The sequence below is a fragment of the Parus major genome, chromosome 4A (genome assembly GCF_001522545.3).
Source record: "Parus major isolate Abel chromosome 4A, Parus_major1.1, whole genome shotgun sequence".
Taxonomy (NCBI): domain Eukaryota; kingdom Metazoa; phylum Chordata; class Aves; order Passeriformes; family Paridae; genus Parus; species Parus major.
This window is the reverse complement of record NC_031772.1, coordinates 15,562,205-15,580,144: the sequence shown is the minus strand read 5'-3', so window position 1 is coordinate 15,580,144 and position 17,940 is coordinate 15,562,205. Positions and strand designations below refer to the sequence as shown.

The window sequence follows — 17,940 nt, the reverse complement described above, 5'->3', positions numbered from 1 at the left end:
CATCCCCATCCTCATCCCCGCGCTCATCCTCATCCTCATCCCCATCCCCATCCCCGCGCTCATCCCCATGCCCATCCTCATCCTCATCCCCGCCGCCCCGGGCAGACCCCGGCCGCGCCGCCCCCGCTGCCCCCCGCGCAGGCGGCATCCAGAAGGAGCAGAAGCCGGCGCTGCCTCACGCATCACCTTGTGGTTGCCCTCAGCCCATCTCCCGGCACACCGGACAGCCTTGGTGCAGCGCTGTTCGTCCAGCCCCAGCGCGGCCGTGGCAGCCCTGACAGCTTTGTGATTGACGCCAAGAGGAGTTCACCTTGCTTCAGCTGTGGTCTGCACTGGAGTATGAAATAATTTTTCCAGATCTGAACTGGTCACTAGGCTGGCAGCAGCACCTCTGTTTCATCTCTCTATCAGTTCTCATCTAGCTTTTTTGGAAATGTTACCACACGTGCTCCATCAAGAACAGCACCCTGGGGATGCTGCCACTGCCCCGTGAGCACAGGTGCACTGGAAGTGTAGAAACCCCAAAGGCCTGTGCTAGGCCTTCCACCTACTGCTATCAGAGGTTGGTAAAAGCAGAGCAGAAATGCCTGCTGGTGCAGCAGGGCATGGGTGCTCTTCCCAGTGCAGCTCAGACAGTCCACCTATTCCACAGAAGTGCAGGAATGGAAGAAGTTCAGAAGAGTCATTCAGAGAAATTGATGGGGAGAGAGAGAAAATCCATGACAAAACCCCACATCTGGTCATTTAGAACCTGAACCTGGTCTCCTAATGCTTAAAGCTTGTGAAAAACACTAGGGTGGGTGAAAAACTACTTAAAGAAATGGCACATAAATACATAGAAGAGCAATGAAATATGCACAGGGCTCCCACAGGACACGGCTAAAAGACAGAAGCAGGAGGGGGACACAAGATATGGTGGTGCAACACCTCAGTTCAGGTTCCAGGTTCTGCAAGGCTGCTCCTGGCCTCCTGCAGCTGCTGTAATATTGCCCTGGGCACAAGCAGGGTTGTGGGAGGAGGAAGTGCATGATGGCTGGTCAGATAAATGTCCCTGCCCACTCCTTGTTCCTTTAGCTCTTTAAACTGCAGTACAAAATTACTTTTGCACTTTACCTCTGCACACAGAGGTGCTCCTGCAGGGTTTGTGCCCAAGCAGTCAAGTGAAATGGTTGGTTCTAGGTGAAATGGAGGGGGCAGAAGACAGCCCATAATATGGATTGGCACCATGCTCCCCACTGCACAGTGCAGCACCTGTCCTCTCCAGCACTGCTGCACTTCACTGGCTCAAGGCTGCTCAGGTCACCTCAGTCACAAGGTGATTAATGCCACAGAATGGTGGAGTGGCTCAGACTACTGAGATTTCCCTGCTGCAGGCTTAGGACAGTCATAATGTTCCTGGACAAGCAAACCTAGAGCAGCTGTCCTCACCATGGTGACCTCAAGCAGACGAGCAGAGCAGTGCTACTGAGCCCTCAGAAACAGCTCCACAGGTGAGGCTCACCCTGCTGCTCCCCTGGGCTCTCTCTGGGCAGTCCCAGGGCCACTGTGGCACTGACCTGAAGAGATGCACCAAGAAGAAGCCAGTGGCTGCACACAAGAAAGTGTTTCCACCCTGCAGAGCTCAGTGCCACAGGACACTGCAGACTCCAGAAGCTCACTAGGGCAGGGCAGGATGGGATCCTGCAAGCAAAGCAAGCTTGTTCAGAATTAAGCAATGAAAAACTGTGTTTGTGCGCATGGCAGGAAAACATGCAGTGTTGGCTTTAAGAGAGGACTTTACACTTCAGGTTTTAAGAAATTAGGATTATCTCCACGTCTTCTACTGCTCCTTGTGCCATCAGATGGGAATGACAGGAGGGACTGAAGCTGAGATAGAGGATTGCCGCACCAAAGTAGAGCAAAAAGCCTTGAAAAAAAGGGCAGGTGGCCAGTGTCTCCCCCATGAGAGCAAAAGGACATGAATTCCTTGTTAGCTACTGGCACCTCTGAGATAACTTCATCAATGAGATGTGCTCAGTACCTGGGCACAAGTAATTACTGCTCCATCCCAGCTGCAGACTTCCTTCCCACTGCTGTTCCTACCCTGGGATGGCACTGCAGGGATCATGCACCCAGTGAGGCCTCCCCACTGCCATGGGCCTTCTCCAAAGCCATCTTTGGGCCAAGCTCAGTCAGGAGCCCCATGTCTTCAAGAGGCTGACTTGGGTGGGAGGAAGCACCAGAGAACTGCACAAGCAGAGTTTGTACCCGAACTGCTCACACCTGCCCTGCTCCCATCTCCTGCCACTCTATCCTGGGATAGAGGCAGGCAAGGACATGGGCATTCACTCAGGGAGGAAGTGCAGAAGGAAAGGACAAGAGCTGCTAGGGAAAAATGCTTTAATAAGGAACTGAGTGAACAATAAAGAGAAACATTTAATTTGATTTTTTTTTTCCTCACATTTTTTTTCTTTTTTTGGTGCATCCTCCACAAGGAAGGCGTCTGGTCCTCTCTATGCTTGGTCTCTGGCAGCCTTCACAGCAATTCATGCAGTGGGCATCTTCACAGGGGAAACACCCTCACAGCCAGCCCTGGAGCGCCAGTATTACAGCCTCCACCCCACCCCACTTCCCCCAGATCTCTTAGCTGTTAGTGCCTCATCGCCAGTTGCAAACATGGGGGTCTTGAGCTTCAGCTGACACAGCTCATTAGAGTCCTTCCTCACCTGCTTGCATCTCCCCTCTCCAAACCCCACATTTCCCATTTTAGCTGCCACAAGAGTAGTTTAAATCCTGTGCATTTGTAATAAACTGCATGTGCCACCTGCTAGTCCCAATTAAAAGCGAATAAAGTAATTCATGGTTGCTGCTGCCTGCTTGCATTCCCTAATGCTGCACAGAACTTGAGATACCTAACCAAGCCTAAGAGAAGGCCAGGGCTGGTTGGCCATACATTCTGTACTTCTGCTTGTTTTAGTGAGTAGCGGCATTTTGGCAGCTGGGGGTGGCTTTGATGGGAGACCAAATGATGTGGGCACCTGCACTGGCATGCCCAGGCCTGTGTCAGGCAGGGCAGGCACAGTGCCCAGCACTTTGAGGCAGCTGTGGGCATCTTGCTACAGTAATGTTAGCTTTAAGCAGGGCTAAAGGAGACGGGAGTTGATTTCCAGGTAGGTGCCTTCATGGAGGGAAGTGATTCAAGAGCTCTCTCATTCTCTACCCTCTTCCTGCTGGTATTCTCCCCGTCTTATTTAAATTCAGCCTTGGCAGCTGCTCTTTTTACAGGTGCTAATTTCAGCAAAGTGTCAAGAAATCCCCAGAGATGCTGCTATTTACAAGGCACGAAGATGGCACAGAGCTAGGTTTTATCTGGTGTCACTGGCATTTCAGCCCCTGCTGCTGCTTCCTTCCTCTTGCATGAAGTCCTGCGGGAAGAGGAAGGCAAGTGTGAGGCACCGGGCACTGCGGGTTTGTGGTACCTACAGCCCTTCTAGAAACAAGGGATGAGAAGATGGGGCAGGCAGAAGGCAGCCAGTTCCTCACAGAAAAAGCAGTCACCTGAGTGCTTCACTATCACCCAAGAGAAGCTGGATCCTGCCAGGGAACCAAAGCCACATGTTTGCTCTGAGCCTGAGTGCAGAGAGGGAATCTTTATATTCCCTATTATACTCTTCTCAGGGGGAAGGGGAGGACAGTTTTGCATGGGGGAGGTACTTTTCCCCATCACCATCACCTGCAAAAAGACACCTCACCAATACAGCCCAGGGAGGCAGCAGGGAAATATATCTGGGTGGGCAGGCTAGGAGGAGATGAGCAGCAAAGACAGGGACAAATGAACTTGGCTCAATCTGTCAGTCAGTTCCTTAGCACTAACACACACCCCACCCAGCAAGAATTTGCCATTTGCTGGGTCTGGGGCTTCTCAATTGGAACTTGAAGAGGTGCTCTGCAGAGCTGACTGCACAGCTACAGTGGGCAAATAGGGCTGGAGGCTCCTGTGAGCACTGGAGGGTTTGAGCAGTCACAGCTGAGTGGGAAGGGGCAGGGTAAGAAACATTTCACTCCATGGCTGTTCCTTCCTGCCACCAGCAGCAATTCATGCCGGGAAATGTGCAGCTGGGATAATAATAACAATAACCAGCCATACCAAGGGACCAATAGCTCTCAGCACTCTCAGGGCAGATGCCCAACAAATTATTCTTCTCCAGGGCAAAACCATTTTTATTCTATTAATGATCCCTGATACATTGCCCAGTTGCTGCATCCTTGCTTGTGGCAGCAATGGCATGAGAGTCTTTAACAGACATCATTGGCTGGTTTCTGCTACTCACATCATGGACAACTAAATGGACAACTAAATGTCTTCCATGGCTGTGCTGGGGGAGGGGAGAGGAGTGACAGAGACCTAAAGCAGGTCCTTACAGCAGGGCTCAGGCTCCCTGCCTATAAAGGAGAGCCTGCAGGCGTTATTTAATAACAATCAAATGCAGCAGGCTTTATGGAATTCCTGACAGCCTCACAATGCCCACAGCTGCTCTCCCCATCACCTGGCAGGGATGCTCCTGCTTTGTGTTGGAGCACTTGAAGCACGGGCTGGCTGTGGGCTGCTTTAATGCACTTCCCTCCACAGTACGGGGGAGCCTTGCTGCTGCAAGGGCATGGCAATTACAGCACTGACGTGTCCCATGGTCTGTGGGTGCCCACTCCTTGTGTGTGCCTCATTTCCTTTAGAAAATGACGGAGCAGAGGGAAGATTTGACAGCGTGACCAGGGCACAGCTACACCACTCCACACCAGGGTAACAGCAAGGAGTTTTGAAATCTCACAGAAACAGCCACTATTTTTTTGGTCCTGTACCTTGATGTCTGGCCTGTGCCTAGTGTGACACCGGCAGAAATCCTGTTTCCCTGCATCCTTCACCAGTCCAAGCTGCCCCTGGGTATGCTCACATACTTCAGTCTTAGTGGGAACCAAACACACCCTGCCTGGAGATCTCCTGGCTGGCTCTGCCTGAGCTGAAACGACCATGGGGCCACAAAGCCCCACTGTCTGACTCTCAGGGCTCCTCACCAGGACCCATCCCTGCAGGAACAGGTACTCTCCTCAGAGTGGGTCAACATTCGGCTCTGAAAGGCAGGGAAGGGCTCAGCGCCACTGTGCCCACACCCGGGGCTGCCCGGGCAGCACAGACCGGCCCAGAGGGACCTTTCCCACATTCAAAGCCCAGAAATGTCCCTTCCTCGACTATTCCCACCCTGCTTGGGGAACACCCATTCTTTTCTTTCCCCATGCCAGCCCTGCTCCAATCTGCCCCTTCCAGATGGAGCAAAGCCCATTCTGCAACTCCCACCGCCCACAGTCAGTGACTCACAGGGATGCTGGTGCCTCATCCGGGCAGTGCTGCCCCAGAACACACTTTCCGGCAGGGAAACCGGCCCAACCGCGGGGAGAATAACCAATGCTGGCGTCCTTTGGAGCCACGGGCACCCGCGGTGAATGGGAGGCGTGCGCCTGGCTGGCCCGGCCCTGCCCCTTTAAGGGAGGGAGGGCCGCTCGGAAATTTGTGAATGGCTGTCCCCGCCCCCGCCGCGCGCGCCGCCCGCCCGGCCAATCAGCGCGCGTGCCTCAGGCCCGCAGCCCGCGCACGGGGCCCTCTTAAAGGCGCACTGCCCCCAGCCGCCCGTCCCCACACGGCCGTCTCGGAAGCCCCGAGGTGACCTTCAAAGCGGGTCCCAGCCGCGGGATGAGGAGCCGTTCCTGAGACACGGGCACACCCGTGCCTTCCTAAGAGTGACATGTAGCAACGCAAGCCCTGGGGGGTGGATGGCGCTGAGGGGTGATGTGCCAGTTTCCCTCACCGTGACTTGAGGGCTTGGACTGGGACCGCCAGGTCGCAGGGGCTGGCCATCCACACTGGCCAGAGCACACAGCTGGGCTGAATTTCCCCCAAAGGCCAAGAGCTGCCAAGCCGTGGTGTGAGGGAGAGCAGGCAGCTGGGAGAGCTGTTCCAGCACCTGCTCTTGTTCTAGGCCAGGCCAGGAAAGCAGGAGCGCTCCCACAGCAGCAGAGCACTAAAGCTCACAAAACCTTCCTGCAGAAACACCCCATGAGACTCAGCTGTGCAAAATCTACCACTGCACAGAGGGGAAATAGCTGTGCAGTACGTGCCAAGGGGGAGGGAAAGAACAGTGCAACAATGGGATTGCAATAAATCCAGCCCCAGGTCCAGCCTGGTCTCCCCCTGCGCTGCAGTGCAGTGCCCACTCCTTGCTCTGCCACAGCTCCTCCCTCAGTCTGCTGTAGCCCGGGCTGTGAAATTATCTGGTCTAAAAATACCCCTTAAAAGGGGAGGACAGCCTGTCAGGACATTGCTGTTTCCTGGACACATGCAGGTGGGAAGCTGGTTGTGAGGCTGGGGAAGCAATGTTGGCCAAGCAGAATGGTCTCAATGCCAATGCTTTGGGCACAGACATTGGTGTACCTGAGCAGTGCCAGCCCCTACAGTTATCCAGGCCACAGACTGCAGGAGGCCTTTGCCTGAGCCTCAATACCTGCAATAATTTTTAGGTGCCATGACAGCGAGATTCCTACAAGGTGCTTTGTACCTGCAGGCTGCAGGGCTCTGGCAGGTGCTGCCCTGGGGCAAATCCTTGCTTCCTGCAACAGGGCAGAGATTGGCTTGAAATGCTGCCACTACTGCAGCTATACACGGCTTAACCCTCCCAGAGCAGGCAGAGCAAGGCAAGAGGAGCCAGCACACAGCAGAGAGCACCTTTCCAAGGGCTCACGCTTGGATTCACAAGAGGGATGATTTCCAAACCCATGCTCATTTACTGTCCTCCCCCTGCACTTTCCCTAGCTCCTACCAATGCTGAGGATAATACATCTCTCAGCGTAGCTTGATACTGATCCTCCAAATCCTAAAGACCATAAACCTTCATGAGCAGTTAACATGGCTGCTCTATTTATAACAGTGCCAGTACTGCCTCTGCCACCAGAATCCTGATCTCTGTCCAGCCTGATGCCATTAAGATGCAGTGACGTTCCCCCAGCTCCAGCACTCCAGATAGAAAGCAGCTGGCCTGCCAAGCTCTGCCTTCAAGCTTGGTTTGTTTCTTTAAAAATGATGAGGAGAGCTCATTTGTTCTGCAGAAATGCACCAGGGGGATTTGTCCTCACCCTCCTGAGATGCTGGGGTGGTTGTGAGGGGGAGTGGAATGTGGATAGATGGATGGATGGATGGATGGATGGATGGATGGATGGATGGATGGATGGATGGATGGATGGATGGATGGAGGAGAGGGTGGCACATCCCATGCTCTGGCTCCACATTTCCTGAGCCCCTGGTGGGTCTGTGCTGCAGGAGACAGGCTCCAGTGCTTTGCTTTGGTTGCAGCAGGAATATGGTCAATCACCTGATAAGGCAAAACAGGAAAGGAAGAACCTGGGTGCTCCTATGTGCACCCTGCATCAGCACATTTGGGAAACCTGGTGAGCAGAGCAGACAGACCCAGCAGAGGCAGTGCAGCGGCTCACTGAGCTCCTGGCCAAGGCACTGATGGGCTTGGCCCCCGATCAGTCCCCATCCTGCTGGAGATGCCTGTGAATGGTCTTGGTTCTTGATTTCAGAGCTGCACAAGAAACCCATCAGAGTGAATCTCAGTGTGCAAGTTGCTCTAGCAGATGTGCTCCCTTGGGGACAGGCAGATGCAGACACTACATGGAGGCAAAGCTGAAGCACTGATCTGGGGGGAGGATGGATGGACTCCAAGCCTGTCTGCATTGTTCTGGAGCATGGCTCTCTCCCCAGAGACTCCCCCTCATTGTTCCCTTTTTGTCATTGCATGGGGAGAGCTGCATGCACTCACACCATCAAAATACCTTCAAAACAGTGACAATGACTTGGGTGAATGGAAACACCATATCCATCAAGATTTTCCTACAGTGCAGAGACAGAAACACCTTGTGTCTGCAAGGATCTTCCTTTTGCTGCTGGTTTTAGACAAAAAGTCCCCAAGTAGAGTGGGAATAGGTGACCATGCATGAGATTTTGGTTTGACAGCCTGGTATCTCTACTGACTTCATCCTTTGCTGAAGCTGGATATTGAGCTGGGAGAATTGAAGTCTAAGCATGTTAATCTCTGCAGCAGGAATAACAAAAGCCTCTAGTAAAGCTGAGGCCATTCAACCCCAAAATGTCCACTGAAGTGACAGCTCTTACTGACAGAGCCCTTGCTGACCCCCTCTTTGAGCAGCAGCATCCCTGGGACACAGGCAGCCGGCTGCCCAGCTGGATGTCCCTGCTGTGCAGGGCTGATGTGTGGCTCAATCTGTGTGAGTTACTACAGACAGACACCCTCTTGAGTTCAGCACTTTGGCTTTTGAGCCTCTGTCTGCAGTATCAGAACACAAAATTGCTGGAGCATCTGAATGCCCTGAAGTGACCTCTAGGCACAAAGTGGCTCAAGTAACACTGGGCAGCAGCCTGTGGGCTGGGGGTTGCTGCTCTCCTTCTCTGTTTCTCCTAAAATAAATGTGCTTTTCCTTTTGCATCGGGATGCAATGGGGAGGGGGGAGTTCCTCCAGGAGCTGATTGCTTCTGTGGTCTCATTGCTTGAGCATTAGCCACTTCCTGGGATCTTTGGGGTTGCAGGGTCTGATGGGCTGAGGTTGAGGTAAAGCAGGGGCCTGGTAAAGTCTGGCCTGCAGCAATGGCTTCAGCTGCTTGCCCCGTCAGCCCGGAGAGAGGGCACAGGGTGGTGGGGACAGCAGGGCACGTGCAACCAAGCAATCTGACAGGGGCTTCTTGCTGGGGCTGCATTCATTGTATGCACTGAAGATCTGCTTCATTTCCCTGACGCTCCACGCAACAGCAAACAGCTCCTTGGTGCTTCCCCTCTCCTGCATCTCACAGAGAAAATGGAGAGCGGTGAGGCTGCAGCCCAGGCAGGGGAGCAGGGAATTCACAGCTGGCATGGCTGCAGCATCTGCCACACGCCCATCCCATCCTGACCCGCTGCTCCTGGCAGGCAAAGGTGAGCAGCACCGGAACGCCCTTCGGTCTGGCCAAAGGCACATTGGGAAACAGGAAAAAACACTTGAGAGAAGGACGGGAGAAGCAGACAGTCGGTCGCCACGCTGGCGGCGCAGCTTGCCTTTCTCTGCCAAATGCCCCAGGGAGCTCCATGGACCTGTCTGGCACTTGAGCCGTGGGTCATGGGGCAGTCGGATGCATCTTCTGCAGCAGCAGCTGCAGCAGAGAGGGCTCCTAACACCCTGACAGGGCGTTTCTGCCGGAGCTGTGTCCTTCCTGGGACACAGGGAAGGGGACTGGGACATTTCTGGCCTCAGCCCCGCAGGACTGAAGCGCAGACTGCACCTCTCAGCCTGACAGGGCACTCAGAGGCATCCCTCACACCCGGAGCCTGCTGGAGCAGCAGTGACCCCTGCCAGCGAGGTTTCTTATTCACCGGTGATTTCAGAGCATGCATGGAATGCCTGTTCTCTGAGGCAGCCTCGCTTGCGCTCTCCATCATATCAGGACCTGCTGTTGCTCCGTGTCAGCTGTCAGGCTGAGCAAGGGCAGAGCAGTGGCAGAGCTGGTGTCGGGCGGCACAGCGAGGAGAGCCTCGGCAGACGGGAGGGATGCACGGGCAGGCGGAGGTGGAGGCACTGGCGCTGTGACAGGGATGAAGTCAGGGCGGCTGCGGAGCTGTACAGGGAAGCAGGAGAGGGGTGGCAGGGGAAGAGCAGCGCTTCCTCGCAGGCGCACAGCTCTGCTCATCAGCGGCATTGTTCCTCTTTCATTTATCTTTACAGCTGGCTGCTCCCTGCACAGAGGATGAAAACGGCGTTTACTGAGAGCAGCAGCCTCCTTGGCAGCCCAGGAGCACAGGCGAGTGACACTGGCCACAGGAGCATCCTCCTGAGTCTTCCCGCAGCACACACACATAAGCCCTGAGCAGCCCTGCTGAGGCAGCTGCAGGGCTCAGGAAAGGTTGAAATGAAGGATTAATCAAATAAAACCCCACGAGCCCCAGAACTCTGGCAGGGTTTTGCCTCTATTAGCCTCAACAGGGTGTTTTATCTGACAAAGTCCCTTTGCTTTTGCCCCGTTGAGGGCTGAACATCCACTTTGCCGTGGAGGGATGGTTTCAGCCCACTAAGCCTCAACAGGAAGCACATGTTGTTGCTGTATTTACCGGCACCTCTTCCTTTGTAGCAGCCATTTGCACTCTGCAGGGCTATTCAGAGCACACCCATGTCCTCACCAGCAGGCAGAAATTTCCTGTTCCTGGAAGCACTGGAGTGGAGAGGCAATCTATTTGACATGCATCTTCCTGGCTGAAGCAGGCCACGGTAGCTTTTGCTCTGTTAACAATGCTGTGGAGAGCTGTGTGCAGGGCAGAGGACAAAGCCAGGGCAACAGAAAACTTATTTACATCAATAGATGCAATAACAGAATTGCACTTCATGTAGGAAAAGCCAGTTCATGGCTGCCTTTTATCAGTGGCAGGCTGTCGACCAGAGCTCTCATTCCTGGGCTGATGGCACTGGGATGGCAGCTGGTGCTCCCCTCCCCTAGCATTAACTATCACTAACTTATAAATGCTTCCCTGGTTCTTCCAAATGCAATTGTCCACCTTAGGTATTTTTCTGCAGCTCGCTTTGGAAATGATTGTGGCAAAAAAAAAGCACACACTGAAGGCTGGAAAGCAAGAAGCCCCTTGTGGAGCAGGGCAGGAGCTGGGTATGCAGGTTTTGTCCAGCCCTGGTGCTGTCCTGCATGCTGTGGCTGTTGAGAACGGACATGGGATGTGATGCTGGCAGCAGCTGAGGTGTCCTCAGTGCCTTTGTGCAGGAGTGAAGGATGAGAAACAGCCCATGCTGTGGTCCAGCAGCACAGCCTGCCCCAGACACCTGATCCTGTCTCATGGGGGACTGCTGGAAATGCTTCCCTCTGTCAGGGCAAGGCCTGTATTCAGCACTGAAGGTGACATCCTGGGGGAAGGCTCACCACTGTGACAAAGGGCTCTGCATCCCAGCACAGGGCCTGCTGCAGAAGAGCTCTGCTTGAGCCTGCAGCTCTCCAGCACTGCTTGGCTCAAGTCTTCAGGAAAGCTGCTGGGTTTCTGCAGAAAGCCAAGTTTCAGGCAGGACTACAGGCATGGCAATACCTGGCACTGAACACTACAATCCTGACAGCTTTTCACCTCCTGCTCCCTGTTCTGGCTGCAGCCATGCTGTGAAATGACCATTCTCTGGGATGAAGGAGGCTGCAGATGAGAGCCCTGGCAGAGCACAGCGATCCCAGAGTCCCAGTCTGCCCACCCCATTGTTCCTCCATCTCAGGGCAGTGACCCCCTGCCCAAGGCTGCCAGCTGCAGCCCCTGTGAATGGCTGACCCCTAAAGCTCCAGCACCTGGCACCAAGGACTGGCCCCATGCTGACACAGGCTAGGAAAGAAGGAGGATGAAAAGAATGACAGGAATTATTTCAGGTCTGGAACAACCTGCCTCAACAGTGAGTGAGTGAAGAAGCCAATCTGTTTAGTTTATCTAAGGGAAAGTTAAGAGGGAACTTAGATGCATCTATAAATACCTACATGTTGGGAACATTTCTGATTGCCAAGGTCCTTTATCCTAGCAAACTAAGGCAGCAAAATTTCCTGGTGCTGGGAGCTAAAGCAAGAGAAATCCAGACTAACATTAAAATGCAGATTTTTAATGTGAAGCATAAATAATCATCAGGCCAGCCAGGCCAGGGACAGAGCAGATTTCCCATTGCATGAAGTCTTAAAATCAAAACTAGGTGTCTGTTGCTAAAGGAGACATTGCAAACTCAGCCAGACATTTGGGGCAGGATGCAAGAGCTGCTGTACTTCACTTTACTACTGGGACAGTTAGAAAGAAAATCCCTTAAAATCACAACAGAATCTGTTCCCAATTGCTCAGGCTCTCACCCCCTCATGGGTTTTGCCCTATGACTCCCCTGTGGTGATGGTTCCCACCCATTGGTAAATGGAAATCAGCAGCCAAGCTCATCTTCTTGTCATATTGGGTTGGACAGAAAACCACTGTCTCGCCCTTCAAAAACTGCTTAAGATATGGTGAGTGATTGAAAATGTAGAGAGAAACAAGAGAAAAGGAGAAATTAAACAGTAAGAGAAAAAAATGGGGTGTTACCCATTTTATTGCAGTCCAGAAAAAGAAGGGAAACATTTTAAAAGGACAGAAGAGAGGCAGTGCAATTTTTGTATTTAAAATACTTTGGAAGAAAACTTAGACTTAGCAAACAAGCATTATTTCAAACTTTGCCAAGAAAAACAACATTTTCATATAATTTTAAATCTGTGGTGAGCTCCATTCTTCCTGGCCACTTCATCCTTCCCAAAAGTGCATTTTGCCCTTCACTCATTCCCAAAACTCCCCTCAAACCCGTAGCCCAAACAATTTTCTTGCACCAGGTGGAGGCTGAGCTTTACGATGCACATCCAAATAAATGGTGTTTCCAAGTAAATAAGACAGCAGCGAAAAGCTCCTGGGAAGCTGAGCAACGGACCTGCCATTTAAGAGCTCAGAGAAAAAAATATGGAAATCTGCAACGTGGGAGCGTGCCAGCGCTGGGGGCGAGAGGGACGGGCCTGGGAGGATTTCTAGCTCCACGCAGCCTCTTTATTCCTGTGCCACATCCACCTGCCCTCCGAGCCCTGAGGGCTGACACGGGGCCACGGCAAGTGCTAACGCAAGGGGATGATTTCAGTGCTGTCCAGCCCCTGGCACAGGTGACCGCTCGATTTTCTGGTGTGAGCATCAGCAGAACCATCAGCCAGGAGGACGTGCTGGCAGCCCCAGGGGAGGAAAGGCCGTGCCCACAGTGCTGAGAGCGCTGTCCCCTCAGTGCCAGCCGCTGGCAGGGTTGGCAGGGCTGGTGGTGGCGTGGGGCGCACGGAGGCTCACCTGGGGCAGGGTGCTGTGACAGCCCAGCACCAGGCTGCAGACACTGGCCGGTGCCTCCGTCCGCCGTGCTGTCACCCTCACCAGCCGTGGCGGTGTCCCCGGAGCGCTGTCCCCAGCTCCCGTGGCGAGCCTCTGCTCACGGTCCCAGGAGCAGTCCTGAAACGAGACCAGTGATATGTGGGTAGGGCAGGCCAGCTGCCTCCAGGCTCTCCACTGCTTCTGGAAGGGCCAAAATGAGCTTTTCCCCATGCAAGGGGAGCAGTGCCTTTGATGGGCATCCCACCTCTCATGTCAGCCTGCCTTGCGCTGGCCCCAGGCCCAGTAGGGTCACTGCAAATGATGGTGGAGGTTTGCTGGCCCAAGACTCTGGGACTGTGCCATTGCTGGGCTGCATTTCATGTTCCAGCAACACAAGACACTTCCAACACATTTTTTTGGAGAAAGGAGGAGGGATTTGATGGTGTCAATGGCTTGGGCTGTGTTCAGTACAAGGAGGCCCTGCAACTGATTGCTTTTTTCATCCCCCTTACAGACAGGGCACAGTGGAAGGAGCAGAGGCACCGCTCACACCAGCTGTGCAAGGCTCACACTTGGTTCCCTGCTTGTTTCCACACTGATTTTTCAATGTCCTTATTCAATGTTACATCTTAGGGATTCATAGACTGGCCTGGCCACAGGGACTAGTGGCTGCTGCCAGCAGAGTTCCAAAGAAGTGGATCAAGGCTACAGGACACCCAAAAAACCCAAAGCAGGATCCCACTGCCTACAGCATAACAGCACTAAAAATTTGTTCTTAAATACATACTAGAGTTGCAGGTTTAGCTAGAGGGACTGGCAATGTGAAGGGGGTCAAGAAAAAAATGGGATTAAAGTGGTTCCTGAGTCAGAGGAACACAAATATCTCCTGCATTGATTGTAGGCTGTTTTGCCCTCCTTGTTCTTGATCCCCAAACTCCTTTAAAATGTTCTTCCTGAGAGGATATCATCCAGCTCCATCTTCTCTGTGTGACACTTGAACTTCAAGTTCCCCCAGGTATATGATGGGAAAAGCCAGTTCAATCAGTGAAGCAGAAAATGGTGTTTATCTGATAGGGTTATTTCACTGAAAGGAGGAATCCCTGAATGTTTGCATTACTGCACAAGAGTATCCCTAGATTAGGGGGATCCTACAGCATCCCATGGCAGGGCTGTGAGTGGGGGATGGAGGAAGTAAGTGGGGGATGGAAAGAAGGCCTGCAAAGACATGAGGCATTTTTATTTACCTTGGTGCCTTTGAGATAACTGAGACCCTACTGCTCAATTCCTGCCTCTCCACCTGGTGCTGTATCTTTTAGAAGGCTGTTGAAAATTGAAGGGAATGCAAATAAGAGAGACACAAGTTATCTGAGAGCTGGGAAAAAAATCCTGAAAAGGGAAACTTGAAAGACTCAACCTACTTCACTTATCAAAAGTGGCTGGATCAGAGAGCTGAAACGCCTCCATGGGAGACAGCGTCAGACGGGAGCAACTAATCCAGCTGCAACTGCAGAGCAGGAGCCAGAGCCGGAGCTGTTCGCATTACGAGCAATTCAATTAACACTTGTGAACCAGAGAGGTTGCCTCATTATTGAGACAAGCTATCACAGAGAATGTGTGGGAACAGCCTGGCTGTGAGCTGGGCAGGCTGTGGTGGCCAGCAGCCTGCTGTGCCCCTGAATCCCTCTCAGTGCAGGAGTGTGCAGGGTCTGGTCCCGCAGCACCACGAGGGTGGCTCTTACCTCAGGCAGGTTTTGGGGCTCTCTGGGTGTGACTGTGGAGCTGGGCTCACTGGTCCCAAGCTGCTGCCTGGCTGTGCCATGATGTGCATCCAGGCTCGGAGATAGCACGGGTGCAGAGCGTAGCGTGAAATCGTAAAATTCATGGATATCTGCAAAACAGCAGGAGAAACATCCTCAGGACCGAGAGACAGCCTCTGTGGGGTACAGCACCTGTGACCTGCCGCTCTGGCCCCAGGGCCTGAGCCCTCTGTGAGAGGCTGGCACCCTGGGAGAGGGCTCTGCTGGCTCCCTGTGCTTGCTGTGTTGCCCACCACACCCCCTCTGCAAGGAAAGAGGTGTGGTGGGGCCCCTGGCTCACCATGCAATGCCCATGGCTATAGAAGGCACAGAAATGTCCACAGGGACTAGGAGCAAACTCTGCTCAGCAGCATCAATCCAAAACCCACACCATCCTGCTCTCCTACAGGCTGTGCCAGCCCCAGGCAGGGTCCCCTGTCCCTCCTGCTCTGAAAGGCTTTCTCCACCAGGCAGCCCCTGCCTGCCTGCCCTGATGATGACGGGCTACTCCCTCCCCATCACAGCTCCCCAGCACCCCTGGCCTGTGGAGGGGCTCACTTCCCAGGGGGACAGGCAGAGAAGCCACTGGGCACTCAGTGTACAGGCTCTAAAGCTGATGACCACAGCTCTGTTAACTCCAGCTCCCTCCCTGGTATCTCCCCTCTTCCCACCTGCACATTGCCACAACAGATATCAAGCACCCTCATTCCGGGCTCCAAGGACCTGAGCCTGCTGCTGTAATCTATAGTGGCTCTAGAGAGAGGCATGAAAATGGGCTATCCCAGCCCTCACTGCTCCAGAGACAGCAGCTGCCCAGGTATAGGTCCAGAGGGGCTCTGGGAGCCCAGACCCTCTCCTAGCCCAGCCAGGAGCATTTTACCCTCTCCAGGTTACACACAGAGGATTCCAGGGAGCAGAAGTGATCCAGTTGGCTTTGCTCCTCCCTAAGAAAGCTCCCACTGCTGCACACTCAGGCAGATGCTGGCCCCTGGCAGCCCTCAATTATCTCCAGAGCCAGTATCTCCACACTGGTCAACATATCCACTGCAGAAGTGTTTAATTTCAAGAAGAAAACTACATCAAAAGTGAGAATCTGATTTTATGAATAAACTGAAAGGGGTAACAAAAACTTGTGGGAGGCTCTGAGCCTATTTAGGGAGACCCACTGGGACATTGGAACAGACATGAAGTGTCTGGCTGGAGGATACTGTAAAGGCAAAAGGGAGGAAAGCAAGACTTGACTGCAGAGGAAAAGAGCTATTGAAAATGAGAAGACATTCATCTAAACTGCTGAAGCTGCATCTAAATGAGAAAACCAGAATAGATGGTAAATGCTGACAGGTTAAAGGTACAGCTCCAAGAGGTCGGCCAAAAGAGTTTGGTAAACGCCTTCCAAAAGCCATAAAAAGAGTAATAAATCCCTTCAAGCACCTGGGAAACAGGAAGCCTGGCAGAGCTGGCAGGGCCAAAAAGTCAAGGCAGCATAAATGAGCACTTGAAGCAGGAAAAGACACAGCAGGAACCTGAGATCATTTTCTGTACCTGTGTCTGCTGTGGAGGAAGCTGAAGAGCTCCTCTTCTGTGAGTGACTTGAGGGGCAAGCTGTGGCTCTCAGCTTGAGGGGGATGTGGCCATTCCCATGGCACTCTCTGGGAGCTCCTGGATGAAATACCTACACTTGCCCTCCAGTCTGTGATTTCTCACCTGAAACCATGCCACACCATGGCATCACGAGGTATGAAATGCCCACGTCACAAAGAGTTCAGCAGGAAATCTGGTGAGCATTGGCAGTGTAAGCAGGGACACGCTGACCACTGCCTGAGGCTGTTCCTCAGCTGTAGCAGGATGCTCTGCCTAAGCAGGGATACAGCAGCTGGAAATTTGCCTTACAAGCTCATCAGTGAAGGCCTGAGCGAGGAGGGTCTGCTGAGCAGTGATAAGATGGAATGAGGAGGGTTTGCTGCTCTTAGTGCTGAACAATAGTGAGACCAGCTTGACCAAACTCAGACCCCACCACAAGGACATGCAAGACATGCTCCCTGGCTGGAGCTGGGAGCAGCAAGAATGTGCATGCTCTGATGTGGAAGTGAGAATCAGGAGTGGTGAGAAGAAGAAACTAAAGAGCTGCTTGCACCTTTTTCAGCACAAAGCATACTGTGCTGATTAGGTCTGATAATACATAATCTAAAAAATGCATATGACTGACAAGCAATCACTTTATACTATAATAGGCCACTCATACTTTTGCACAGTGAGGATTCTATCATACCTCCCCAAGATGTATGAAGATCCTTCCCTTGAGTGGGGACACCCCTGAAGGTCACTCCTCAGAGCAGAGTGAAATAGATTTGCCCATGGTCATTGGTACGGGAGAGTAACTCAATCTCTACTTAATAATTCTTTAGCTAGCTTTGATATAATTGCTTTAATATTGCTTCAAAAACAGTGTACTACACTAGTAATTACAGCTATCCATACTGTTTAGTAAGTAATTCTGATTAAGCTTTTTTTTCTCTAATCCTTATCATTATTATAATAAATTTAAACAAATCATTTACTATATTTCTATAAATACATTAGGTTTATCATCTTTAATCCTGTGGGACAAAGTTGTATAAAGGTTCAATTACACCTGTATAATCCTTTAGACATATGCCATTGACAAAGTCTGGGGCTAAATTGGATCCAGCTGCATCCAGGCTCCTCTCTGAGGATAAGTTTAGAAAGGAAAGCGTGTCCTTTCTTCACCTCGTGACTCAACAGGAGGGCTTTCATAATAAACTTTGTCTGAAGCTCCCACTCCGCCCATGACACCAGGGATGCTTTCACAGAGCAGGGCTGCACGCCCAGGCACAATTCCCCATCCTCTCTCCCAGTGTTTAACCACGTGCCCATGCACTGCAGCAGCACATCCATGCTGCAGATGGGATGAGAGCAGCTTCAGCCCCCATCTTCCAGCTCCCAGGGGCTGCCTTGTCTGCTGACCTCCCAGCTGGAAGGGCAAAGCTGATACAAATCTCAGCTGCTGGCAGCCCAGCTGGGTGCCCAAGGGCAGCCCAGCCAGGCTCTGTGGCTGCCCGAGTGCAGGGAGCACTGTGCCACTGCCTGGCATCAGTGCCATTTTTGGAGCTGCTGCTCTGTGCTGCCAGGCTCTGTCCTGTGCCCTGGGAGACATGTGGCAGCTGGCA

The 17,940-nt window shown here is 52.7% G+C and overlaps 1 protein-coding gene and 1 long non-coding RNA gene across 8 annotated transcripts in view; both read right to left on the bottom strand.

Annotated features, from left to right (window-relative positions):
- DLG3 (discs large MAGUK scaffold protein 3) overlaps positions 1–17,940 on the bottom strand; it is a 78,417-nt gene that overhangs the window by 53,867 nt on the left and 6,610 nt on the right. For all 7 annotated transcript variants that reach the window (XM_015626495.1, XM_015626496.1, XM_019006543.1 and 4 more), the window contains 2 exons: positions 14,696–14,844; positions 12,939–13,094 (listed from right to left, as the gene is read on the bottom strand). In XM_015626495.1, the coding sequence (XP_015481981.1) occupies positions 12,939–13,094; positions 14,696–14,844 (305 nt within the window). The remainder of the gene's footprint in view (positions 1–12,938; positions 13,095–14,695; positions 14,845–17,940) is intronic.
- On the bottom strand, positions 2,366–5,496 carry LOC107203906. Its single transcript, XR_001521409.2, has 2 exons — positions 5,351–5,496; positions 2,366–3,404 (listed from the first exon to the last, which is right to left on the bottom strand). It is a non-coding gene; the product is annotated as an uncharacterized LOC107203906 (long non-coding RNA).